This window comes from Nycticebus coucang, chromosome 5, assembly GCF_027406575.1.
Source record: "Nycticebus coucang isolate mNycCou1 chromosome 5, mNycCou1.pri, whole genome shotgun sequence".
NCBI lineage: Eukaryota > Metazoa > Chordata > Mammalia > Primates > Lorisidae > Nycticebus > Nycticebus coucang.
In genome coordinates, this window is record NC_069784.1 from 140,807,665 (window position 1) to 140,835,373 (window position 27,709).

Sequence of the window (27,709 nt, forward strand, 5' to 3'; positions counted from 1 at the left end):
TACTGATGGCCCAGGAGGGGACGCTGGCTTAGACATGTAAGAATAGCTAGAAGCTAGTTCAGTTTCTCTTCTATTCTTTATTGTAACTATCATCAGTGACAGAAATTTAAATTCTGGATCCGTAAGCCGTATATGAGAATGGGTCCTACATCACTTACTAACACACACACACACACACACACACACACACACATCCAAGAGAAGGGAGCTTCCTCCTGCATCCTGTAGGAACTTCTTGGAAAGCCTAGCTGATGTCTTCCTGGTTAACTTTGAATTAAGTTAATTTACTTGCATATTCTTCCTAACATAGCCCTTACCACGCCAGTGATAACTTTCTTGGGGACTTAAAAATGAAAGACAGACATACTGTTTCTTAGCTTTTTAAATAAAGGTATAGTTTTCCTCCAAAAAATGGGACCTGATTATTTCCTTAAATTCCATTTCTAGGATCTTTGAGAAACTAAAATTTGTCTTGAAGGAGTTGTGAATTAATCCAGATTTTAAAGGGCTTCAGAAGGCCGAAACCCTGCCTAATCTGTCAGAATCTTGGACAAATACATTGCATTTATCTTTTTGGAATTCCCAGAGGATTCTGGAGTTGATATGTAGAAAATGTGCTGAGATTCTGGAGTCCAGGGCATTGAAGGCCAAGGAGCTTTCTTTTGCCCTCTGGAGAAAGTAAAGTGCACTCACTTACACTTAATGTGTAAGTGTTAATATCTGGATTCTGGTCCTGATTTTTGTGCTCAGGAGACCTGGCTGAGACATTTGGCCTCTTTGACTTTTATTCCTCATCTGTAGAATGGGATTCATTAAGGCTACTCCCTAACCTGCATTTTTACAGTGGACGAGGGTGAATAAATGAACAAGTTTTCAGTCTTTTGAGTTCTATAGAAAAATGCACAATATCAAATATTTCAGCCATCGACTTCCAGCACTCTCAATAAAATAGAAAGTAAGAAATCTTTAGTGGCAAATATTTTTTAAAGGCGGCATGTCAGCTTTTAATGTAAATTTTCTTCTTTGGCTCATCTTAGAACTAGGCAGTGATATGTGGGATTTGTTTACTTTGTCTTTAATTTACATTAAAGTTTCCTAATAGTTGTCCCTATTTACCTAATCACGTGCAGCTGCTTTGCTCACCTGTGTTTCTGGACCCATAGGCAGGCACTAAATAGTTTTATTATAATTTCCTTCTAAGTCCTCAAGACCAGGAGGAACGTGTTAAGAGGCTGGGGCTTTGGAATTTGAAGGTGACCTCTCAGACTAGGCTCCCTTCAGGAAGAGGTACATTTCCCCGTCTTTCCACTGTTGATAGATACCACTTTCCTGATAAAAGTGTGAAGTTTCTCCCCCCCCCTCCCCCCGCCCCCTGTCCCCCAGCTTGGGACAGGTTGGGACAGGATGGCTTCCTCACCCTCAGCAGCTGGTCCCAGAGTTTGTGGGTGCAGCCCTCCACCCTGAAAATTCATGGCCGGGGCAGTGGACTAGATGGAGGGTGAAAATCAGACTTGGATTTTCTGGATTGTTTTTTCCCCAGCACCCTGACAGATCAATTGATTCATTGTTCTTAAAAATCTTCAGTCTTTTGGCTTTCTGTGTGAGACAGAATTAGGGCTTTTTCCTGTAAAGTTACAAGCCAAGGCTAAACTATTTCAGCAATGTTGTCCGCAGTGGATATTATCCAGAACCTGGGTGTGCAAAACTTTCTTGGTTTCCAAGGCAGTCTCTGCGGATGAGTTTACAACCTCCACAATCTCTGCCCTCTGAGTAGACACCTGGGAGGCTTGGACAGAGCTGTTTAAAGCAGCTACATCTGTGTGCGCCAACAGCCAGCCACATGGCCCCAGCCTTGCTGAGGGCCAAGGCTGCAGTTAAGTCAGAGAGTGGATTGACCTGGGCAGAGTTGCCTGGGCCGCGCTTCCGGGGGGCCCAGTGTTTTCTGGACGGTGTGCCTCTGCTGGGGAGCCCGCTAATCTGTCAGAGAGGAGATACTCAGGCCAGACCAACTGGCGTTAGAGTCAGAGGTCGAGAAGAACAGGGTAGGGCCAGGCCAAGACTTCGCCTTAACCCTTCGGATGAGCAAGGTCTCCAGGCTGGTCCTGTGTGGACTAGCCTGTGTCCCGGGGCGGAAGGAGGGCGCAGTGTGTCCCGTGGCCGGGTGCACACGCGTGTGTGCGTGTGAGCGCGGGAGGAGGAGGCACGTGAACAGCGCTAACAGGCGACGCGCAGCCCTCCTGGCTCCTCCGCCCCCCTCTCCTTCTCGGGACCCGCGCCCAGGGCAGCCTCCTGGCCCCCAGCAGGCAGAGGAGCGGAGCTCCGCGGGGCGGCGGGCGCGGGGAGGTGGGGCTGGGGGAGGAGAGGGGGAGGAAGGCGGGCGGGCGGGGAGGATCCGGGAAGTTCCAGGGGTATTTGACAGGAGCAGCGAAGCTGCACTGGACGCGGAGGACCGCGCCGGAGCCTACGGGGAGCTGGTCAGGTCTGGACCACCCGCAGGAGAGGTCGCGCAGCAGTTCCAGCCGCGCTTGTCCACTCGGCTTTCCAGGGCCGGCGTGCCAGGGCGCCGGGTGCGGCCACTGCTCAGTGTCGCCCGTGCCCTCCGGGCAGAGAGCCCTGCCGTCCCCTGCGTGGCCACCATGCTGCTTCCCCAGCTCTGCTGGCTGCCGCTGCTCGCGGGGCTGCTGCCGCTGGCGTCCGCGCAGAAGTTTTCAGCGCTCACGGTAAGGCTGGACTGCCGGGTCCTGGCCATTGAGCCATGCAGTCTTATTGCGCTGGCCCCAGCCGGGTCCCTGCGATCCATCCCGATGGAAGCACCCGGGCCACGGGCGCAGGTGGCCTTGGGGCGATGGCGGCTCCGGTCGCCCGCTGGAGCAGGTGGGACCGGGCAGGTTCCGCGGCGTGCGCGCCTGGGCTCTGCGGCCACCTGGCTGAGATGGTTCCTGGGGTAGCTCTTGTCGGGGCCCTGCCCGGGCTGCAGCGGGCCCCTCCAGTGCTGCCCTCCCGGACCCCTGCCTGTCTCAGCCAGCTGTGCTGGACGCTCAAGGTCCTACCAGCCGCAGGTGAGTGGGAGTTTGGGGTGCGCCCTGCCCGACCGCCCTGCGGCTGCAGGTCACTGGTGGGCGGGGCCTGCGGGGTAACCAGAGGGTCTCGGAGCGCCGGCGCCCGCGGGGCAGACCTTCCTGGGGAGGCCCACCGGGACCAGGGCCACGCCACCCCACGCGGCTAATCTGTGGGTGTCAGCCAGCGCGCGGCGCGGACCCAGGGGCCGCCTGCTGGCTGAATGAAGGGGATACTGGCCACGAGCCCCACTGTGGACCTGACCCTCCCAGAGAAACTCCAAGCGAGCTGGAGCTAGAATCAGACGGCATTAAAAATAAAGATTAGCTTTTCATTTGTCCAAGTGCGAACAGAGGAGCGGTCAGGGGGCCTTTCATTTCTTCCTGGGACAGAAGCTGGAGCGCGGAGGCTGTTACTCCGCCGCCCCGGCCTTGCTTTCCCGGCCAGGGATGCTGCGCGCTCCCGAGCGCGGGTCACCGCGGCCGCTCGCCCGCCCTGCGTTTCCTTTCTTAGCTGCAGCTTTTGTGGGACCCGCCCGGCTGGGAGAGGCTCGCGGTGCCCAGCACGGAGCTATGCGCGGGGGTCCGAGCCAGGCCCAGGCGGGCGAGGCCGGCGTCTGCAGCGCCCAGCTGGGGCGGACCGCGTGGGCCTGCAGTGTTTGCGAACCGTAGTCAACGCAATCTCCACAAACGACAAGATGCCACTTAAATGTGTCTTTGAACAAGTGCTTGAGAAAACACGAGGTAGGGAGGACGCCCTGGTGGAGAGGCGCTTTTAAGCGGCCAGGACTTGTCCTAAAGGTGTTTGTGTATTGAAAGTAACAGTGGTTGAAATAAGCTGCGGGCAGGGTCTGCTTTTCATCTGATGCGTTGTGGGCTCCTTCCCCTCCTTTCTCTCTTTTCTTTTCTTCTCTTTGTTTCCTTTCTCTCCCTCTTTCTCTATTTTCCTCCTTCCTTCCCAGCAGTGTGAGGGGATGCAGTTCATGAGTTCATTGTTCATACCTAAAATTCTTCTGTGCAGCCCTCAGTGGCTGCCTCGTGTCTCACAAATGACTTGAAGATTAGAAACTGCCAAGTGGGAGCTTGGAGGGAGTTTTCACAGGCTGGGGGCTCAGCACCCCCTGCAGAGCTTCTGTCTTCCCAGACGGGACCCTCAGGTACCTGGACGGTCTGTGTTCATCTGTGTGCTCATCTGCACCCGACACACACACATAAATGCAGACCCCTCCCCCAAAGTTCAGGGACGGTGGTGAGAAACTGAGACCACATCTGAAAAAGAGATGGTAGCATTTCCTCCCAGAGCTGTAGCAGGGGGTACAGTTGCTCCAGATTTTCTTCAAGTGCAAAAAGTAGTCTGTCCTCTGCCTGCTGCCCTGGGGGGAGGCTCCAGGCTTGGCCCACCTGGGAAGGAAGAGTCAGGTAATGGGGACAGTTTCAAAGGCAGCAGGTCTCCCTGTCCTCCCCACACCCCTTCCTTGCTTAGCTGTTCAGTTTCACTCTCACCTTGGCCTCTGAGAGTGCTCCGGGCATCACCTGGGCTGCTGTGCCAAAGCCGCCTGTGGGGGCTGACACCCACTGACTGCACTCCCCAAGAACACTCTGCCTTTAGATGACCCTTGAAGATACCATAGGATGCCTTTTCTGCATCCAGGAGAAAAGTTTAAAGCCATAAAATACTTTGGTGTATCACTTCCCACCCACTCCCCAATCTAGAAAATCAGGAATTAGTTGGTTACAAAGTATGTGAGGTAAGAATGAGATTTGACTGGTCACTGGGAAATACTAAACATGGTGTGTGTGTGTATGTGTGAAATATATATACGTGCTACCCTTTCAAATCACTTGCTGGTGTTTAGCAATTTCTTTTGTTCCCAGGGACCTTTATTCAAAGAAAGGCCTGTCTGTAAGATCTACCTCTTCCCTTCTAAGCTCTGCCTCTGGCTTTACTAATCAGAGGGGCAGTCTCTGCCCGCAGGGGGCAGGTGTCACGGCTCCTCTTGCTGGCACCCTTAGGCACGCTACTTCCATTTTCCTGACCTTCCGTTTTCTTCATTTGTAAACTGAAGGTAAAGTCACAATATCTCCTTGTGATGTGATGAGGATTAGAGGTAAGGCTCTTAATATGCCCAATGCATATTATTTCCCCAATTAACATTAGTTTTGATGGCAGCCCTGCCACTGTCTAGATGAGAGAGTCGTAAATGCCGTAATTATCTGTTTACACAGTGTTATTCAGGTGCGTTTTGAATTGGCTTTACGTTGGATTTTCTTTCTTGGGTACTCAGAATGCTCGCCTGGGCTCTTGGTGAGTGAGCTTAATTGAGGTAAGTCGTGAAGACTTACCAGGCAAATGAGAAAAACAAGATTCTCTGCATCCTCCTATTCCATCTGTTTCTTCCAGTCTAGAAATAGAGAAACTCCTCGGCTTCTTTGGGGGCACACCAGGCTTCTCTAGGCCCTGTGTCTTTTCTTTCCATGAAGAACGTGTGTGGGGTGTGAGCACAGCATTGGGGGGTGTGTCATTGGCATGACCCCCCCAGACTGTTGTTAACCACTGAGAGAAGCTTCTTTGGTGATTTTTTCTCTCCCTGGTGGAAAAAAAGTCATTCTTTATAAATAGCACTATAAGGGCCTTGGCGTCTTTCCCGGTGACTTTCCGATGGCTTTGCATCACCTGCTGGTCATCTCCCAGACCCTGGTGTCACTTCAGTCAACATTGGCATTCTTAAGCGGGTCTAACAGGAGCTAATTTGGATCCAAGTCTATTTGTCCTTTAAGAAGTGGGAACATTCCAAGGCCATTTTCCTTTAACTCTTGCAAATGACTGAGACAGGCAACAATTTCTAGTGTAAATTGTTTGGGTACATAATTATGGTTTTCAAAGAGAAAATGGACATGATCACAGCCTTCCAACTTGGTCATAGATGTGGTCATGTGAATTTTGATGTCCCAACCAGTAAGCTGATTCCTAGATGTTCCTTCAGGAGCAATGAGGAACAACACGACCTGGGGTCAGTACCCGTTGACTGATTTCAGAAGTGACTAAGTGGCGTTTTGTCCATACCTAGAATGCTGAACTCATGTCTTCTCTTGGTACCAGCACTGATGATTTCCTACGTCCACGTCAAGACTTCAGCAAAGGCATTGCTTTCCCCACATTCAGGGTTGGGGAAACAGGTTTGAAAAGGCTGTCAGAGAGCCTTGGATACAAAGCTGTTCAGACAGGGCGGTGCCTCTGGCTCACAGGAGTAGAGCAACAGCCCCATATACCAGAGGTGGCGGGTTCAAACCCAGCCCCGGCCAAAAAACAAACAAACAAAGCTGTTCAGACACTTCTAAGTTCAACCTGCAATTGTTTTTCTTTCTTCAGGGGACATTCTCTGCACTACCTTTATGTCATCTGAGGACCTCCATTCTGAACCATCACCTCCTCACTCAGGGTCTGGCACACAGGGGTGGTCTGCTGCTGGCCCGGGAGAATGTGTAACAAGGCCTAAAGTGGTTATTTTCCACCCCTGGTTGTGTTACTCACACTGAAAGACAACAATATTTATCTACTTATAAACTTTTTTTTTTTAAATTGAGACAGTGTCTCACTTTGTCACCCTTGGTAGAGTGCCGTGGCATCACAGCTCACAGCAACCTCTCACTCTTGGGTTCAAGTGATTCTCTTGCCTCAGCCTCCCAAGTAGCTGGAACTATAGGTGCCCCCCCGCCCCCCGCCCCACAATGCCCAGTTATTTTTACAGATGGGATCTCACTTTAGGTCAGGCTGGTCTTGAACTTATGAGCTCAGGCGATCTACCCACGTTGGCCTCCCAGAGTGCTGGGGTTACAGGTATGACACATATAAACTTTTAAAAAAGTTTCATTATTGGCAAGTCTGTGACAGGATCTAATACTGATCTTGCTGAAACATCAAAAGTAAAAACGCTCTTTCACTTCTAAAGCAGTCGTGGTGTGGAATGAATGCGTCACCCTGTTTGATGTTGATCTTACACAGTGTTGAATACTCAGGGAGTTACTGTGTTTTCCCCTTTTTCTTCAACTCAAGTGTGTTGAGTGCACGTGATGCCCTGGGGAGGCCCAGTTCACTCATTAGGAGAAGATGGGCCCCAATCTGGTTCTGGAGGGCAGTAAACACAGACTAAAATTTTCCACTTAGAAACCCATTCACACAGCACTGAAAACCCCAACATTTGGAAGAGTCCCTAATTTTGATGTGAAATCAAAGACTATAACTAAAACCATGAGAAACTTCAAGCCCTAACAAGTTGTGCAGGGAGTGAACATGGGTGTAAAGTCAGTGCCAGGGCTCAGAACAGAACCAAGTTCTAAGCCGTTCTCCATGAAAACAAGCGTTGGTGACAATCTGGGGTTGTGGGACGCTAAGTCAGAGCTCAGTTGTAATATTCGTATATTTTTGTATTAAACGATGGACCATTTCACACGTACAAGACACAAGCTTATGATAATAAGTTTCTAGCAGGACTTTGAAGTTAAAGAAAAATTAAGAAATAATTTTCTTTTTTGCCCGAGTTTATTCATAGAAGATTAGAACTATCATTTTTATGCTTCCCCAGTTGATGGTATTGAGGAACGGGACAAGATTCCACCACTAGTCACTGTGTTCCTTCAGAGCGTGAGTAAAGGTAATAGATGGGACATTTATCTGTAGCCCACAAAAAGGAAAGATCTCAGAATGTAAATTGTTTCTTTACTCATAATTTCATATGGGCTAAATAATCAAAAGTGAAAGCAATAGATATTCTCGTGTGACGGTCTGAGGATGACTTCTGTTTGATGAGCCATCGTTATATGTAGATTTTTATTACGTACAGCACAGTGTGGCAAAGTCACCAATGTAAATGCCATCGAAGGGAAGGGGCTGGTCTGCACGGCAGGTGCACTGCTCTGTCCCCTCCAGCATGTATCTTTTCTCGCCTCACCTTCTTCTTGTCCCTGTCACCTGTTCTGTCTCTTTCTGCCCAAATTGTAAGGAACTCCCTTTGCTTCTCCTGTTGCTGGTAATACTGACGGTCAATGTGACTATTTCTATGCAGCATTAGCTGAGATCCTATAAGGGGTTTGTTTCTTAGTTTCTGTTCCTCACATTCTTTCTGCTCAACATGTTTTTGGATCCCCTCCATAGAGGCCCTGTCCTGGGCTGAGCTTCTCTGGGGGGAGGGCCCCTGTGGTCATCCTACCCCCAGTATGGTCTTACCAATGCCATCCTTACCAAGCCACAAGTACAGGGCAGAGTTTGTGGGGAAGGGAGTAGGCAAACTATTAACATTTGAGGTTGCCAGCAGAGTCTTACAGTAACGACAAAGTTTCGGAAAGCATGAAAAGTTGTAGGTAAACACAGTGACCTGCATGCGTCTGATCCAGGGTCCAGAACACTTCACTGTGGGGCACTCTGCGAGATCCAGCTCACTCCGGGTGTTTTGAGCCTGTTTGATAACAGGTTCATCCTCTTCTTGGCAAAAAAAAGAAAAAAAGAAAAAAAAATTCTGTAGTCTATAAGTCGAACTTGCCTTAGTGTGTGTGGGATTTGTTTATCTTTTACTGCGTTCAGTAATCGAGGCTGTAGAAATACATGAATCCTCTCTCTGTACCAGGCAGGTGCAGCCATAGGGAGCCAATTTCCTTCTGGGGATTAGAGACAGTACCTGCTTCTTAGGACTTTTCCTGCCTGGTCCATTCCATATATCAGCCCATCATGGACAAAGATGATGATCATCATTCCCTAGACCACACAGAGGCATTCCAATATTCTTGAGTAAGGATAAGAAAAATTAATGATATTGAGGGCTGTGTTGTGAAAGAGAAAAATACCCCTGCCCTACGAAGAAGCTCTTTGGTGTTCTGTCCCATGAAAGCCTCCTGGAGCTGGACGAGGAGAGCCCTGGTGGGAACCTGGGTGTGGGGCTCCCTCCTCACCTCCCTGGCCTCAGGAGCAGCAGAGAAGGCCTGGCCACCTCCACGGAGCCTCGTGGAGGTCCTGCTGGCTGCTGTCCTCCCTGGGACATCATGCTCGTGTCTATGGTGATGAGCACCATGAGTCCCAGGTTCATATTTATGTTCAAGGAAAAGTTAAAAGGACTAATAAATGTATTTGTAGCACTTTGAGAGATGATAGAAAGGTAGATTATTGGAGTGAGTAGGCTGGAAATTCTATCTTCTGAAGGTACTTTTATAGTTCAGGGCAGTAAGATTGATATTACCTTAGAGGGGTCTCCCTGTTTGGCAAAAAATTTCAGCAAATCTTTTCCAAGTTCATGATTTTATTATGCTGTGATTGTGCTGATTATTGTAGCTCTAATAAGCAACTGAAAACCTAACCCCAATGTTCGATTTTTAATCTCTAATTATCTTTTTTCCTTTGCTCACATCTAACCACTTTTTGGGCTCCAGAAGAAGACAGACTTGCCTTTTCCTCATGGTTTCTGTTTCCTGCGTTCCATTTGCTAATGTTTATGTAACAGTTTTTCTCTTCACATGATTTTTATTCAAATGCTTTCTCTTTTTTTTACTATGCCACAATTTTTTATAACATTAAGAAAATGTATAGAGTAGAACCTTCATAGCTGGCACCTCCCTACACTGACCGCTTCCTTGGGTGGACCTAATTTTCCTAGACCGGCCATGCACCATCTGTGCCTGCCAGCACAGCACCTGGTCCTCACGCTGCCCACCTCAGCATATTGGCTGGTTACAGTCCCTTCGGTGGTCAACTCATGGAGGTCCCACTGTCTGTCTAAAGTAGTATCACAGAATTACAAACTTCTATCACATTTATATTGATCACAATACTATTCTTCCTTACATTAGAAATCAAATTGTAGTAAAAAGGCTTCGTAAGATATAGTCAGTTGTATTTATAAGAAAGAATTACATAGGAGGTAGAAATTTCAAAATAATAAAGAAAATTGCATATATGCTTATAATTTACAAAATAATTTTAGTGATTTGAATGAAAATAATTGTGCAGAATTTAGTGTGTATGTTTTCATTTTCAGTTGCATATTCATTCATTCCAAAATAGAATGTGGGCCTGTGTAATCAAGAATCTGGAAAAATCCAGTATAATTAAAATAAATTTTAAAAATCATCCCTTGAGGAAAGGCTAGTGCTGTCCCCTTCTGTGGTGGCTGAAGGCTCAGGGCTGTCTGGGAAATGGCAGTTTGAGAGTTCATGGCCAGCTCTGGGCAGGGAGGCTCCAGGCGCAGCCCCTGTGTGGGCAGCTGCCCTGGGCACTCTGCTGTGCTGACTTCAGTGGGGCTGGGCTTTCCCCCTGTACTTTCATGTCCGGGAACAATCAAGTTAAGTATGTTAATTTACCCATTTTAGGAAGGGTTGTCATGGTCTCCACAGTGAGATGGCTGCTCAAAGCAAAAACAGACAGTGCCATGGTCACACCGCCACTGAGTGGAACGAGTGCTGGCATCCTGGAGTCCTGTGTCCTCCAGTGAAGACAAGTGTCAGTGAATACGGTGGTTTCTCTATAGGGGGAGGGGGAGAAGAGTGAGGACAAAGGGACGAAGCAGGGAGGTGACGGCAGCACTTTCTATTCAGCTGAACGGAACAACATGTCACCATGGCCCTTTGCAAAGATAGCCTGAGCCTTTGTCTATAGGACAAAAACACACATCAAGTTTTAAACATTGAAAAAGAGGGAGGATGTGAGCACCCCGGTGCCTGCACTCTCCTTGGGCCTATGTAAGAAGTCGCCAGCAAGGGTTCTCAGGAGTTTTGGTGCAGTGTGGCTGAGAGTCCTGTCATCTCCACAAAGTGCATCTATTAATGAATGAACAAGCCACTGCTGTCCTCTGCTCCAAGGGCTGTTTGTTTAAATATTTAAGGAGGACAGGACCCCTTCCCAGCACATCTGTTTTTGCCCCATTCCTCTGCCCCTTTTCAGGCCCCTCTCCAGCACTCCGAGTGCTTCAGGGAGGTGCTCAGGAAGGGTGGGTGGCGTCACCACTGAAGTCAGGTCACCACTGAAGCTTCAAGAAGGTGTTCAGGAAGGGTGGGTGGCGTCACCACTGAAGTCAGGTTGCCACTGAAGCTTTAGGAAGGTGCTAGGAGGGGTGGGTGGTGTCACCACTGAAGTCAGGTGTGTCACTGAAGTGACTTTCTGTCTGCAGGAGTCATCTCAGAGCCTGAGGGCATATTTCTCAACCTGGGTCCACCAGGCTCCGACTGGTCCACATCCTTTTAAGAATGTAGCCCTCAATACCAGACACAACATTTCACAAGCAATTGGCCACTAGATACAAAAAATAACCTTTTACAACGGCACTAGTTTGCGGCTGGCTAGTGTTTCTAAGTGACTCACCAAATTCGAGATTCTGTTAGACCAGTCTCTACCAGTAGGTTTTTAAAAAATATTTTGAACCTATACAAGCTACTTTATATATTATACCTATTAAAACTAAATTAAAAAGAAAACAAACTAAATTTTCATCTTGATTCTATTATCCTAAGCTGGAAATGTCCCCTGTAGTTGATGCCAAGGTGTTGAGTAGTCCTGTTTCTTCCTGTAAATGTATCAGCCTTAGTGCATCCGAGGGCCGGGCTTGGCCAGGACTCACCACTGGTAGGGGAGGGGGAGGGTTCATTTCCGTTTGCTGCATTGATTCTTTGCCCTGGGAAAAGCCCCGGAGACCTGGAGACCTCTGTCTGCTTCTCCTGCCTATAGCTCCCCCTCCTCATAGTCGACGATTCAAAAATCATCAATAAAGTCCTAAATTGGACTCTGGAGTGTGTACCTGGAAATGTTACTCTACAATCTTGCACTAATCCAATAATTGACACCTTGAGAACACCAGCTCCTGATGCTCATTCCTGTCTGCTCTACCCTCCCCCCTCACTGCACCACAGGCACAGGCTATTTTCTGGAACACGTACGTGTTCTTCTAAGTAAGAGGATGGCTGCATCTGCTACCAGGGATGAAGAGGCCTGGACTCAATAATAATTTGTCTTTGCACTCTGTACCTTTCTTTCCTAAAATACGACAGGGACAGGTTTCTGTGCTTTCACAGACAGCATCTCACTCGTCCTCCTACCATTCCTGCCAAGTAGCTCTATGTGTGAGTGTGTTTCTCCTGGGTATATGCACATTAGATTTTTGTAAATGCCTCTGGGTATAGAAAGTGAGCCATAGCTCTAACCTGAACCTACATGTTTGTGAAGTTCACGCTTTGCTGGATACACAGATACGGGCTTATGCTAATCAGTTCATTCTTAAAAGATTTATCTCTTGGAGGGAGTTGCCAAAGATAGATCTTTCTTTTTATTCAGAGACATAATCCAGGTGGAGTTGCAAATTCTTTTTTTGTCTCTTGGCATCTTTCCTTCCTTTTATGCTACACTCAAAACACCCAGGTGTAAGCACTCAGCCGGGTGGGAAGGAAGCCCTCTTCCTTTTCTGGAAGCTGCCGTTCCCGGCGTTATTGAATCAACCACAGGAGGGAGCTCGAGAGGAGCTAATTGCTGTCCTTGGTGGGGTCTGAAGGTGGGTTTGGGGTTACCACCACCAGCAGAGTTTTTGCCACACTGACTTTAAAAATAGCCTAAGGACCTGCCACTTCCTATGAGTTTGAATTTCCAGTTTTAAAGGTTTGGCTTATGATGCAAAGTGCTAAATTAGGAAATTAAAAAACAGGGACATTTTTACTTGCTCTTTCTCATGACTTTATTTAGAAGTCTGGAATATGCAAGTTAAGTCCAGTATTACTACCCAACTGTCAGACAAAGTGTTAAGTTATTGTGGTAGAGTTTAGGTTTTAAAATAACCAAAATATGGAGAGGAATGTGAGGTGGGGCTGTCTGTAGGGCCTGGGCTGTTGTGGGTAGGTTCTATTTAAATCGATGGCTTAACTTATCTTATTTGCTAAATCAATATTATATTTCACTATTCTCCAATGACCGGAGTTCTCAGACATGCCATTTTTATGATGGATTTTAGCCCAAGAGAACAATAAATGCAGCCAATCAAAACGTGTTGCTTTTCCTATTGAGGCTTCCCAATAGTCTTCACACAAGCTTTATAGAAAGACGATTTGGGGAAGATAAGTGGCCAATCTCCATTTCGTTTTAGATACTCTTTTTTTTTTTTTTTGATTTTGTGTCCTGGGAAAAGTGCCCTGGTGTCTTAGCTCACAGCAACCTCAAACTCCTGGGCTCAAGCAATCCTCTTGTCTCAGCCTCCCCAGTAGCTGAGACTATAGGTGTGTGCCACCACACCAGGCTAATTTTTCTAATTTTAGTAGAGTTGGAGTCTTGCTTTTGCTCCGACTGATCTTGAACTCATGAGCTCACGCAGTCCACCTGCGTTGGCTTCCCAGAGTGCTGGGATTCGGGGTGTGACTACCAAGCCTGGCCTAGATACATTCTTATTAGAGATATTTTCAGTAGATACATTGTTCTTACATATGTTCTTGGTAGATACGTACTTATTAGGTACGTTCTTAGATACATCGTTATTAGGTACATTCCTAGTGGACACGTTCTTATTAGAGCTATTGTTAGTAGATACTTTGTTCTTAGATATGTTCTTAGTAGACTCGTTCTTATTGAGGCCTCAGGTGAAATGGTTAGAAACCATTTTTAACCCTACTCATATTTCTTTGTATCCAAAAATCTGAAGGAAAATTTTTCAAAATCATTCATGGCCCCATTTAGAGTGACATCATCATTCCTTTTCCCCATATTTCTGTCACCTTTTTTGTTTGTTTTCTTTTTGAAGTACCAGACATGCCTGCAAGTTGTCTGACCAATTCTGATTTTAGAAGTCATGGGCAGAGCAGCCGGGTGGAGGTCCTCTGTGAGGTCGGTCCTGGTCTCCTTCTGAGCCTGCAGCTCGTCTCCAATCCACTGGGCCCGACAGGCTGTCCATCTGCTTGTTGACCTGGGTGACTCCGGTAATCCTGCCCAGGGCGGCAGTCAGAGCAGGGGCCTCTGCCAGCTTCAGGCAAGACAGGCTCCTCCCAGGGACTGTGAGAGCAGGTGGTCCTGGGGGCCACAGCCTCTGTCTTGCAGCAGAGTCCCCAGGACCTGAGCAGGACACTGGGGTGGTAGGGACTCCTGTCCTGTGGGGTTCAGGGCAGGGAGGGCATCTGTGTGTACAGAGGTTTGCTAAACAGCTACTGGGGACAGGGGCAGAGAAGATGCACCCTGAGAGGCTGTGGGGCCAGCGAGCTCGGGGCCTGCCCTGTACTCAGGGTACGTCACTCCCGGTGGTTCTGTCTTCCCAGCCCTCATCTCTAGGTCTCCCATCAGATCTAACAAGTGAGAAAAGAATTTCACTGGCAAAGAAAGCTGGAGAGTTCGAGGCTAATCTCTCTCTGTCTCTCTTAAATCTCTCTCTCATTCCCTGAGTGTCCCTCACTCTGTCTTGTTGTTTATGTCTGTTTCCTGTCTCTCACTGTCTCTGTCTCTCTCACTCTGTCTCTGTCTCTCCCTGTCTCTCTTTCTCACTCTCTGTCTTGTGTCCCTGTCCCTCTGTCATTCAGGCCCTGTCGAGTCTGTCCAGTTTGCTCGTGACCACTCCTGTGCTCTTGTGACTCTCCTCTCTGTGGCCAGCTCTCCTGCATGGCTGTGTTTGGGTAGCTTGTATACATGTGGCCTCAGCCACCTCCTTAAAGTTTTCACATGTTGCTGCTTTTTCTTCTAAAAGTTGCTCTGTCTGAGCAGAATCAGAGATGATAAATTTGGAGGGGAGGTTCATAGAGGTGGCAGAAAGGTCATTGGCCACTGGCCACCCAGACCCAGGGCTAGCCCAGCAGGTGGGTGAGTGGTGGGGTGCTGCCTCAGTTTCTCCAACTGTGAGAGGCCGGCCCTTCCTGGCCTCTTGTTTCCACTTTAAAATGTTCTCACTCATGCTAACCTTTCTTCCTTTCTCAGAATTTACTTTCTGAAAAGCATGTGATACTTACCTTTAAAAGGTTACATAGCTGAATTAGTCATTTTTTAAAAAGCAAAGGAAAAGACACAGATTTCATCATTATATCTGGGGTATGACTCAGAACTACTGATGTCAAATGTCACAGCAAGAACAGAGAAATGGCTGCTTCCTGGAGGTAGGTCACAGACTTTACAGGGAAAGAGCTGAGTTCAGAACAGACCAACCCACCTCAACCTTGCACAAGCAGAGAGCCCTGGGGATAAGGTCACAGGTGATAGAATCAACCTGCTCAGAGTGCCGGTGCTCAGCCACATGGAGGAAAACAAAGATGACACATTCTCTACAAACCCAGGTGAAAGGACCCAGTCACCACATCACTCCCCATGTGTCAGGTATCAACAAATGAAAAGCTCAGGACTCTGGCCAGGGAGGAAATGGCTGAGCATAGGTAGCCTTCGGGGTACACGGTGACCTGGCCATGGGGACCAGGCAGCAAAGAGAAGTGGCCTAGCAGGTCCACCCTGGTCTGTCCTTCCATCCCCTAAGACCCTTGCAGCCCCATGATAAGGTCTTCTAGAAGAAATGCTTCCTGGTGCCCATTGATGGTCACTGAAGTGGGGCTTCCTTCTTTTGGGCAATCCCAGAATTGAAGCTTCAGAGTGGATGTGGGCTTCACACATGAACTTTGCAGTGGTGCTGGACTGTCAGGGTGCCTGGGGGAAGGGTCATTATAGCCTAAGGCAGCAGTTCTCAACCTGTGGGTCTCGACCCACAGGAATTGTATTAAAGGGCTGTGGCATTAGGAAGGTTGAGAACCACTGGCCTAAGGACAGTGCTTAAAGAGTTTTGCTCAAGAAATAACTGTTAACAGGAAGAGAAACTGGGATTCCAGGAGAGGACTCTTGATGTACCCTTTTAGATGGTAAGCCGAGAACTTGTCCTAGAGCACGGAGGGGGAACCAGGTGGCTTGGAGGAGGAGGCATCATGTTTGTCACAGCCAGGGAGCTCAGTAGACCCATGCTGCTGCCTGTGAGGTGCGAGCTTCAGGGAGAACCACTGCTGAGCCGCGGGGCATTCTCAGGAGTGACATTTGGGGACAAGCGCACACATGCAGGTGGAGATGGCTGGCATTCTATGGCACACTCCAGCTTTCCTCTGGCAAAACGATGCATGGTTTGGAAGAGGTGGCAGAGCCTGATCTGCACGTCCTCAGACCTCCCTCATCACTGCGCAGGTGGCCGACCCCTGCCTGGCCCTGTGCAGCCCTGTCCCCTGCAGATGGTGCCTCCTCTGCTGTCCACAGAGAATATTGGAAGGAAGATGCACTAGATGCTTTGAGCAAAAGCCCAGGGAGTCTCCAAGGGTACCATCCCCTCTCCACATTGCACAGTCAAAAGCAAACTTAAAAGACACCCCGGCCCCCAGGTGAGCCCTGCGCCCCACCAGCCTGCCATAAACAAGCTGGCGCAGTGTGCGGGGGCTGGGCTGAGGGCCAGGCTTCAGTGACCAGGGCACTCGCATACAGACACTCCAGCTGCAATGTTCTGTCTGTGAGGTGACTTGCCATCGTGAAGGGACCTGGAGTCCTCGTCTGTACAAACACAGGGCACCAGATCCTCACACGAGTTAGCAGTGAGATAATCTTCACGGAGTTCCAGCCGAGGGCAACATGTCCCTCAAGCCATGGTTGTGGTGGCTGCCAGGGCCAGGCCCCAGTGCGCAGCCTTGTCCCTCTGGGGTGACCAGCATGAGGATCAGCCAGGCCCTGGAGGCAGGACACCAGCACAGCCCAGGGACATGCTGGAGTTTCCCCACAAGGGTTTTGTTTTCTTTCTCTTTCCCTTTCCAGTTGTGTGGCAGAAACCCCCCTGCCATGCTGCTTCCTTGTTCTCAGTGTTCTGTGGCTAATTCTGGGTGGAAAACTCCTGCAGCCACGTGCTGTCTTTCTGGGAGAGCTGTGGACAGCTGGTGGCAGCCTGTCCCAGCTGCGGGAAAATAGGCACTGCAGGTGTGTCCGGCAACATACTCTGAGTGGGTTTTAGTACAACACGGGCCTTGTGAACTTGTTCTAAAAAGATTTAGTTGCCGGGAACATTGGAGGTAATCCTGCTGGTGAGATGGGAAGGCTGGGTCTGTTCTGAGGCTTCCGTGTGCAGGGACCCTTGTGGACACTTGCACCAGAGACGCCTGGTGGCCAGCAGGCAGGAGACATAGATATCATCTTCTGGGGGGTGGGGAGGGGCCCGTTGTGACTGCTGGGAGCAGGTGCTGCAGGGGGTTGGGGGTGGGGGCAGCACTGCTCTGCTTGTGAGTCCCAGGCCCGTACTCACTGGAGGCTGGGCCAGCACTGGGTCAGTCTTCTGTGCTGCAAAGTGGGACAGAGTGTGCTCTCTTGGCCCAGTTCTGTGTGACAATAGTGTGGCCTTCTAACACCGGCACTTCGTGGCTCTGGAGCAGAGTCCAGTCTTTGAGGGGGAAACAGGCACCAGGCCCAGCAGTCTGAGGCTTCAGTGAGGGGCTACCAAGTGCATTTGCGGCCACAGCCCACCTGGTGCTGAGCCTTGAGTTTGATGTTTGTTTTTAACTATTTTCTTTAACAGCCAGGGCTGCTGCTTGGAACACATCCTGAACTCTGGGCTGGCGTAAATGTCCCCTCCACAGTGTAAGGGAAGCAAAAAGCTGGGGACATGTAGCTAGGCATATTATTATATTTACTTTCATTTTATAATAATTAAAAGCTAATTTATTTTATTAACTGTCACAGAAATTAGCATAATGTCAAATTTTAACTTTATGGAAATTGTGTTCAGGGCCCTGAAATGATTTACCCAGAGTAGGTAAATCCTCACGACACACCTACCCAGGGCACATTCCAACTGTTCCCACTTCATATATGAGAAAACTGAGACACAGCTGGATTAAGGGACATGCCCTGTTAACGTGATGGGTTATGTCACACAGCCATGGGCCTGGGTACATCCCAGGCCCTGAGAGATTAAATAGGACAGATACACTCAGCGTGGGTTATATCAGTTAGAGGCTCAGAGCCGATGGTTTGAGTCTGGGGTTAGGCGGGGCCTAGAGTCACATGGACGTATTTTTATCAAGGTTTCAGCCTTGATTGGGTTCACAGTGGAGAAATCTGGGTCACCTACAGGAAGCACACTGTCCAAGGCCAGCCTTGAAAGGACGTGTCCTCCACATCTGGAAAGGGAATTCTCCAGAGACTGAGGAGATGAGTTCATCTCATGATGCTGGGGACACTCCAAGTGAGAGTCCACGGAAGTCGACGTCCACATCCCCTCTGTCCCTGCTGTGCGGAAGGGAACGCAGTCTGAGCCCAGTGAGGGCTCTGGGTGGGCGGGATCCTGGGGGAACAGCCCCAGCCCGGGCAGTTGGTGTCGACCTGATTTTTTCCCCTGGGCTTTTGTTCCCTCATCTCTCAATCAGCCACACTTCTTCCAAGCAATTGGCTTCAATTATCCTGACTGATGGATGTTCCTCTCGTTGGAATTTTGAACTCTTTGGACAATCTTCAAAGATACCTTTTAATTTATAGTGCATAGATAAAATTCACTTTGACCCAGAAGGTGTTCTCTGGTGTGCTTCATTTGTCCTGACTTACAGGGCCACATGCAGAGGACTAGTCACAGACTTAAGGCCCATTATTCAAATGCCTATAAAACTTCAATGAGATAAATTCCCTCACCTCCAATCCTCCCAGCAGTTGTTTAGAATGAAATTTTGGGATGTTCCACTAAGGAGATTAAAGAAAACCAAGGAATATAACAACCTCATAGACATCTTGAAAACAGGGAGCTGATTGAAAGCAGCATTGCCGGGCACGTCCGGGTGTCCCCGTCCAGACTTTCCTTGTGTGAGTTTTGAAAACATTGTCATGATGGGAGTGTGTACCACATTTTGCTCCTGTTTAACTGAGTAATACTCAGGGGTCGACTCACTCCAGCCTCAGTGTCAGGGCTGGAGCCAGGCCGGCAGCCCGGTGCGTGGGCTCTGCCTCTCCAACTTCCTGCCAAACTCTTTTGTGGGCTTGAGTTCAAAGTTCAGTTATGGTCACACTGTAACATTGACACTGGCCTTGATTTCTGTGTCCAAACTCTCCTGATATGGTACATTCATTATTCTGAAGAACTTACTTTGGTAGAAATGCATAAACAGACAAAAACATCTCCTGTTAACACCCAGGGTACAAGATAATGTGAGCACATCGTGGGTTTCCTTTGGTCAACATGCTTGTTAATGATGAGTGATCACCTGTGCGCTGGGCCAGTGGTGAGGAGCAGGGGGACCAGCAGGCACCGTGACTCTGAACACAGAACGTCAGGCTGGTGTCTGTAGGGTGCACTGGCTTTAGGCAGTAGTTTGGTTGGAAGGATAAGAAAAATTTACCTCATTTCCTGATGGTGTTAGAGGTACTATGAATTTCAAGCGAATCACTTGAAAAATGTTATTGGATATCTTTTAGAGAATATCTAAAAACAAACTAAGGTTGAGTATTCCAGTGACTTCTGCTTTGACTGTTGTGTCTGTTTTCCTAAAGCCGCCTTTCAGTATTTCCTAAGAGTCTGATACTGAGTTTTAGTGCAGTTTATTATACATTTTGGACGCTAGCTGAAGTCTTTGCTCCAGGAGGGTAGGGGTTTGCTGTTTGAGAGGAGCAGAGGTGGATCCCTGACAGCAGTGAAGGACACTGTACACACCTCTCCTTTCCTGCAGTGGCGTTTCTGTACCTGGATTGCTGCAAGGGCTCTCCTGTCCTGTGAACATTTTATTCAGGGCTGCTATTATTTGAGAAGTGCTTGTATTTTAAGTCAAGAGTGCAAAGCCTGTAAAGGGTCAGCTTAGCAGTAAGATGCACCGTGGCTCCCTGGGGATTCAGTTAGACCCTCTGCCTCTCACTGACTCTCTCCTTCCCTTTGGAACAGTTTTTACCCATAGAGGATTCTTTGGGTGGTTTTCCCTGTGCAGGTCACTGTCCATTTAGCCAGCTCCTTAGGAAACAAGGATTCCTTTTTCATGAAGTGTAATTAAGATCATTTCCATGTTCCATGTTCCATGCTAAGCTATAACAAATCGTCCTTGGGGAAATTTTACTTTTGCTGTGAAGCTGCAATGAAGGTGTCAATGAGTCCTTGTCGGAACAGCTCCTTGTCTGCAGACTGCATTGTCCCTCCTGCACTGCAGAGGCTCGGCCCCCATCCTCAGAGGTCCTTCCAGCCTCCCCTTTGCTTTGACGTTTTCCCAGCTCTTGAAGTTGGGTGCTGCCCAGGCAGGTGGCTGCGACTTTGTCCTCCTTGGTGGGAATCCCAGGCTCAGCACTTGCCCCTAGTTGATCAGGATGAAGGGTGTGAAGTCACGTGACTGGGATGCTCCTCAGAGGTGTGGGCTGTGGTGCCACAGAGAGAGACAGGGAGGGAGAAGAGTGGGTTTAGAGGACTTGCGGAGGAACGTTGGGGTTCAGGAGTCCCTGTGTCATTGGGGCCGTCCATCCCTTCAGGAAAAGACTTGGCCTCTGGTGCTTTGATTCACTTTGCCAGCTCTCCATGTGAAGCTGAGTGACTCGACAAGAGGTCAGAGGCAAGAACAGCCCTGGGGGAAGTGCTGAGTGGGTGATCAGGAACTGGCATTGCTGTAATGTCTGAGATCCAAAGGCCTCCACGAAGGGTGGAAATTGTTCTCAATCCCCTGAAATTTGGCCAGCAGGAGGCCTCCACATTTATTTGAGAACAATTTTGGATCAGAAAGTGACCTTGTTCTTACAGGAGAGTGGACAGGGCTCTCATTCAGAGATGGCCACCCAGCAGGACCCTGCTGGACCTGAGACAGGGTCTCCAGCTCTCCATCCTCAAAACATGTCCCTGGACAGAACTCCAACCACAGAAAACATTCAAATGCAGGGTGAGATTCATATTCATAATGTGGTGTAATCGACCCTGTGTTTCAGTACTTACCCTAAGGACAGTCTCGTCCTAGTAGATTAGAACACTGGCTTGAAGAAATGAGCAGGTCATAGTTCCATAACGTTTGAATAAACATGACTGAGCAGCTGAGCTGGCCCCTGCTGACCAGCTCACGCCACAGCACACGTGAGCTTGTGCCTTAATCAGGTGTAGGAAGATCAGTTAGTTTGAACGGTTTGAGAAGTTAGTAAAATTAGCTAGTTTCAATGTTTCCAATTAATTCGTGTCAGCTTTTGAAGGTATTTGATATAGAATGGGAAGAAAAGTGAGGATGGGCAGAGCTGCCCATCCCCAGAGGGAGGGCAAGTGTGAGGACAGGGGGTGAGAGGTCTGCGGGTTGGAGAAGGAAGGTGAGGTGCTGTGAAGCGACGTCCTGTGCTCACGGGCAGGACCTTCCTGGAAAAGGGTCTCATTCCTAGCACCTCTGGACGGACCCCATATCACGGGCAGCACCAGGTGGAGCCCAGAGGCCCGGTACTGGGGCCAGGTTGCCAAGGGCCTCCCCATAGACACACTGGCTAAAATAGAACTTGGAGGGGTTCTGGGCTGTCCGCATTTTATCACTAAGATTTACAGGCTTCTTCTTCTTTGGAAATAGCCCGGGGGTGGCTCCTCCAATGCTTCTGTCCCCGTCACCTGACGGTGGTGTCCTGTGCTTGCAGTCCGCCAGAAGGCGGCTCATCTAAGTGCCAGGGCTGCATGTGTTACTTTCATTGTGACAGAATAGACAAGTTTTCCAGGAAGAAAAACACATTTTAGGATCACTATCAGCACTTGGTTCACATATAGAGTCTCGTGCATGTTCAGTCAGGTTTTCCTGTTTTTGTTGATGTTTTCTGTTTTGTTTTAACATACCTTCTGTATCTAAGGCTTAGGAAGCAAAGTGCCAGGTGCAACTCTCATAGTACTTTCAATAGACCCCAAGCAACCCAAACCTGAAAACATTGTGTGATATAGCTCTTTAAAAATCTTTATTATTGAATGTGTAAGTGGTAATATTTTGAAGGTTTCCAGACTTCTCCCCAGACTGTACAAGTTAGCTTTATTCTGCTATTCTACAAACAGGTACCTCTGAAACAATTAAAGAAAAACATTTGGGAGAAGAATAAAAATCATGTACCATGGTGGAAAATTCCAAATCTGATAGCAGGCACAGACGTGTATTCAAAGCCTTAGAAAACCCCCCAGCCAACGTGCCTTGGCCGTCGGATGTTGGTCCCAGGCGGACTGAATCACTGGGCCCCACACATCTCAAGACACTCCTGCCCCAAAGAGGAATTCATATTTCCGGGAGGCCTCCCCACCTGCCCTGGGCAGAGGATGCCCCTCAGGATCAGATCGGCTCTGTCCAAGAAAAGGAATCTAACTGGCATTTGTAGTTTCTTGCTGAGTCATTTAATCTGTCACTTTTTGCCAAAGCTTCAACACATGAATTCTTTTCTTTTTTTGACAAAAAAGTGAATTTCCTCATTTGTTTATCTACTCTTTACTCAGTGAAATACAGGCCTGGACCCTGCAGCTATTTTCTTTAGTCTTTTTTTTTTTCTTTTAACTCTCAGTTATAGGGAGAAGTCTAACTTTTGCTTTTAAGTTCTAGGTGGCAAGACAGAAAACTCAAGGACACTTGTTTCCCTCCAAATTTCTAAAGTCCATATGAGAAAATTTTCTCTAATTGTAGAGATTTAGATGCAATTTAGGGACAAAATTCTAGACTGATGAGCCAACAGCTGAATGAAAGAGATTTGCTAAGAGAGTATAAGTCATTCTGGGTTGTGTGTGGGACAAATTACTGTATGACTTTGTGATTTTAGAAATGGTATTCTTTTTCTTGCTGAGAGATATTCTTTGTGCAAATGATATATCGGGGCGCTCTGGATGAAGTGAGGTGCTGTCCCTGAAGCCTGAGTCCTGCTTTTGTTGAGACTCATGGGGTGGGCTGGGCTGGGCTGGAGTTGGTAGTGGGGAAGCCTGAGCTGTCTGCCTGGGCAGTTGGAACCTGGATTAACGGTCAGGCCCCGCCTGCTGGATGCTGGATGAAGTCACTGGACACCCCCCCTTGTGCTTCTCAGACGCAGCTGGTCTGTCCTGCTGTTTGTGCCTGCTCTCTGACTGGGCTGTCCGTATTGGTCCCAGAGGATGAATCCTCCAGAACCCCAGATCCAGGAGAGGCCACCTGCTGGGTGTTTATCTGGCCGGCCCAGCCAGGGTGTGGGTTGGAGGCCCAGTGGGGAGCCGGCGGAAGTCAGGATCCTCTCAACACTTGGATTTCCTAGGATGTTTCAGTTGGGCCAAGGAATGGTGAGCAGCCTCCTGGGGCTGTAAATCTACTCCACGCCTCTGACATTCCTTTAGGAAAAGGCAGCTCTGTCTGGGGCTGTCTCCTCTGCCCCCAGCTCTGCACCCAGGGCAGGACCTCAGAGTTAGAGTTGTGCTCCTGGAGGCTTGGTGGCTCTGGTGGCCACTGGACAGGCTCCATGTCAGCAGCACTGCCTTGGTCCTTGTCACAGTGGGAAATGCCTCCTATAGTCACCACAGTGTGAAAATGATCAACAACCAAATGAATGCAATCAAAATTCTAGTTTTTACCAGGATGCATTTTATAGTGTGTGAAATATATCTCCATGAAGCCATGTAAAATTGCGCTTAGTAAATTCATTCGGTTACTTTCCCCGTTGATCAGGGATTATCTTCCTTTTGATTTCCTAGCATGGGTTATTCTTACTTAAATTTTTCTTAAATTCAATGTATTCTCTGTTATGTAAGAAGTTTTACTATATATATAATGAAACTGTAGCCCAAAAAGCTGAAAAATGTATCTGTATTTCTTAGGATGCACCAAGTATTATGCTTGTTTTTAAGAAATAATAGATGCATTTTATTAATAATAACCCTGTGATAAAAGTCACACCAGGAACCTTTGAATTTTGTGCTCTTGGTTATCCCTAGGCTCAACTAGATACTGTGGCTGGATTTTATCACAGGCCACAATGGGAGTGAGAGGCTGGGGACAGGCTGTCTGTGCCCACCCACGTTTATATCCAGGTAGCATCTCACTTCTCACAGTGATCATAGCAGGGAAAGGATGCTCGGGGTTCACGCTGGGATTCTCCCAGCACACCTTCTAAAGTGTTCAGGCTAGTGACTGTCAAAACTTTGGGAGCCAAGGAACCCTCTGCTCAAAATGTGTGGGTGCCCCCTTCCCTCCCCCAGACCCTCCCCTGTCATGGGCTTTAAGCAACATTTAATTATTCCGAATGGTGATCTCATCTTGAAGTTTTCTTTCTTTATGTATGAAACTCATTTCTGCATCTCTAAATAGTAGTTTAAAAAGCTAAGTGGTTTTATTGAGAATTCTACTTTCATTTGGTCCCCCAAGGAAACTATAGTAACAATGTAAATAAGCTTCTGTTACCATTAGGTAACAGAAGTCAGCATTTGGGGTTAACTCTACAGGACAGCTCCGCCCACCCTCCTTGATGGACGGATGGAGTCCCTCCCAGTGGCGTCCTTGTTTCTCCCAGCAGTGTCCTTGTGTTCTGGACCAGAACCCACTGAAGAACCGGCCCACACTGCCCTTCTGTGCTTGGTGTCAAAGAGGCTGACATGCCTTGCTCTGAGAGGGAGGGCCAGTGCTCTGCCGACCCCCAGCTGGTAAAAGAGTCTTTATCCACAGATGAGAGCAGGCCCTTCCAGAATCTCACGACTGCTCCCTGAACAGCATGGTCAGAGGAGGTAACGTCGGCTGCACTGGCCTCCCCTAGTTTTTATTTCCTTGGAAACGTCCTGACTGAGCTGTACATTTGCCAGTCAAGAAACTGAAATGAGGGATAGGCCTTGCTAGGGGTAATTTAGTGTGTTTTTTAAACAGAAATGGGTTCACTAGTTTATAAAAATAGGAAGACTTGGTTGGTTGCACTTAGGGGGATCAATAGAATTCAAAGACTCAGGGTTTGAATACAGAAGCAGTTTGCTAAATCTTTCTCTTTTTAAATGGTTCCCTGAAATCAATAAACTTCAGCAAATTGAATCGTCATGCAAATTCAGACCAGCACTGAAAGCCAAATCACAAGCTTTTGTGGTAAAAATAAGCAAAGCCCCCGTTCCTGCCAACATAGCTGGTCAGGGCAGATGACATTTACAAAGACAAAGAGCGCTTACCACGTTACAAGTGTTGCCAAGATGCCTGATTTACAGCCTCATTAGAGATGCTCTCTCATCTCTTCAAGAAAATGGAATGGAAATTTCCAGTTTGTTCAATGAAATTGTGCCTTTGTCTTCTTCCTTATCTTTGTGTACCGGAGTACATTAGAAAAAAGTAAATTTAAAATGTATTCATTTCCCCCAGATTGGCTGGTGTGACGGTGTGACTCAGCGGCCCTTCTGGTGGAAGGCACACCTCTGTCAGAACCATCAGGCTTTTTAGCACATGATTTGAAAATATTTTCTTCTATTCCGTGGGTTGCTATTTCACACTGTTGATTGTGTCATTTGATGCACAGAAGTTTTAAATTTTGATGTAGTCCAATTTATTTATTTTTACTTTTTTTGGCCTGTGCTTTGGTTTCGTATCTAAGAAGTCACCGCCAAAGCCGACATCCTGGGGCTGTTCCTCTCTGTTTTCTTCTAGGGCCTGGTTGTTCTAGGTCTTGCCATAAGGTCTTTGATTCATTAAGTTTTGTATGTGGTATTAGGTGGGGGTCCAACTCCAATCTTTTGCTTGTGGGTAGCAAGTTTTCCAGATACATGTTGTTGAAAAGACTGTGCTCTCTCTGTCAAATGGCCTTGTTATCCGTGTAGAAAACCATGTGGGCACATATGTGATGGTGGATTTCTGGACTTTCCATTTCATTCCATGGGTCTACATGTCTGTCTTTATTCCAATAGTAGTATTAAGGGTTTTCAAAGTAATCCTTTTAAAAAAGTAAAGTGTTTTTTTAAAAGTGTAGTAGGACTCTAATAGTTGATCCCCCCATACCTTGACCACCTCCTTTCGTTGACTGGACGTGCTGCACATGGGCGTGTCAGTATAGCCAAGTTCCTCATGTGCCCACCTCCATAAGTTGACCAGTTTGGTACAGCCACTTAGGTGGTCAACTCAGAGAGGTCCAGTGGGTGCTGTGGTACGCACCTGTAGACCCAGCTGCTTGGGAGGCTGAAGCAGGCAGATGGCTTCAGGCCACGAGCTGGGGGCTGGTACTGTACTGCAGCTGGGCCAAAGAGCAAAATTGTATCCATAAAAGAGGGGGGGAAAAAGGATTGGAGATTATTGAAGGGGCTGTAGACTTCTATCTTTGAATTATGGGTGTGGCTGGTTAATGTAACAATCGCTCATGTTGATTCAGATGAACCTCCCATATTGCTGCAATATTTAGCTGCTGTTGATTTAGGCATCTTGATTCTTTAGTAAAGGAATCATCCTTCATGAAAATAGACATTTTTCTCTCTAAGGCATAAATAAGGCCACAATGCAAAAAAAGGTCAGTTTTTTGGAATCAAAATATTTTTTTCTTTTCATATTTTACCAATACTACAAAGAAGATGCACAAACCCTTATTTCTTATGTGGAAATAGTACTGGAACGCTGGGACCCTTGGGGACACTCCTCCACTCCTGCCGCATCATGTGCTTGTCTCATCGCCCTCGGGCTCCCTGACCCCACAGCACCAGGCGGGATTCCCCTCCACACACTCTCTCCCCCGCTATCCAGTGGTCACCAAGACTGGAAGTTGCTCCCTGTGAGAAGTGTTCTGGTGTGTTACGATCAAGACCAGGACTGCAAAGCCAGCCCTACCTGTGAGCTCAGAGGCTGCCCCAGAGCCAAGCTCTGTGGGAGGAGGGCGAGAGGGACCAGGCTGAGTCTACCCAGGGCTTCTGCACTGGGGAAGAGTGTGGGAGGGGATGTGGGCAAATGTGAATCCCCTGAAGTTTATATGGTGTTGGGTCACTAAGGGTGTTGAATAGTGAGTTAAAGAATTCAAGCCCTTCAGGGTGCAGACTGTGCCCAGGCGCCACCTGTTTGCATCAGGCGGGTCCCTGCCTCTGCCACAGCCCTTATTTGCTGCTGCTGTCTCTCCTTCAGTGGGTCCAGGAGCTTTACTGTTCACATCCTCTTCACAGTGCAGAGACGCTGTCCCTCTTGCTTCTTCTCTGGAGGAGAAGGAGACGCAGATCCTGATTCTGCCTGAAATATCTCCAGGTGTCCATGTGGGAGGTCTCCAGAAGTGCCGTCGTGCTGCAGGTGACAGAGGCTGAGGACTCTGCGTCCTTGTTGAAAATAGACCAAATCTTAAACTTGTGCCAGTGAGTTCCTGTCATTTCCACTTTGGAAGGGAACAGTTGGGGTGGAAGTGAGTTGATAAAACAGCTGGCCAGGCTCTCTGCCTGGAGGGAGGGAGAGTTCTGCAAGTGTGCGGGCAGTGAGTGGGGTGCAGAGCCTGGGCCCTTGCTTCTTAGCAGCCGTGTGACATGAGATAGCTCACAGGCCTAACTTCATCTTGGTCCCTTTGCGATCTAGAACAACTGAGCATATAGTCCGCTATTCTCACCACATGAGCTCATGTGAGGGTCAATGATGGACAAATCCTTCTGTCCTGTTTGTGCGTGCATTGAGAGAGTGGCTGAGCCCTCCCTCCAGCAGTAAGCAGTTACTGCGAGCGGGAAGGTGCTGCCCTGGAGGGAAGACAGACAGAGCATGGCCTCCCCCAGCTCACACCTTCACGTGTGTCTCACAGGTGCAAAGGCCAATGCTGCAGGTGCCCT

At 48.3% G+C, this 27,709-nt stretch overlaps 1 protein-coding gene across 2 annotated transcripts in view; it reads left to right on the forward strand.

Annotated features, from left to right (window-relative positions):
• The first annotated feature begins 2,399 nt into the window (after window positions 1–2,399).
• Window positions 2,400–27,709, forward strand: part of SMOC2 (SPARC related modular calcium binding 2) — a 174,522-nt gene continuing 149,212 nt past the window's right edge. For both annotated transcript variants that reach the window (XM_053592572.1, XM_053592573.1), the window contains exon 1: window positions 2,400–2,720. In XM_053592572.1, coding sequence (XP_053448547.1) covers window positions 2,637–2,720 — 84 coding nt within the window. In that variant the 5' untranslated portion in view covers window positions 2,400–2,636. The remainder of the gene's footprint in view (window positions 2,721–27,709) is intronic.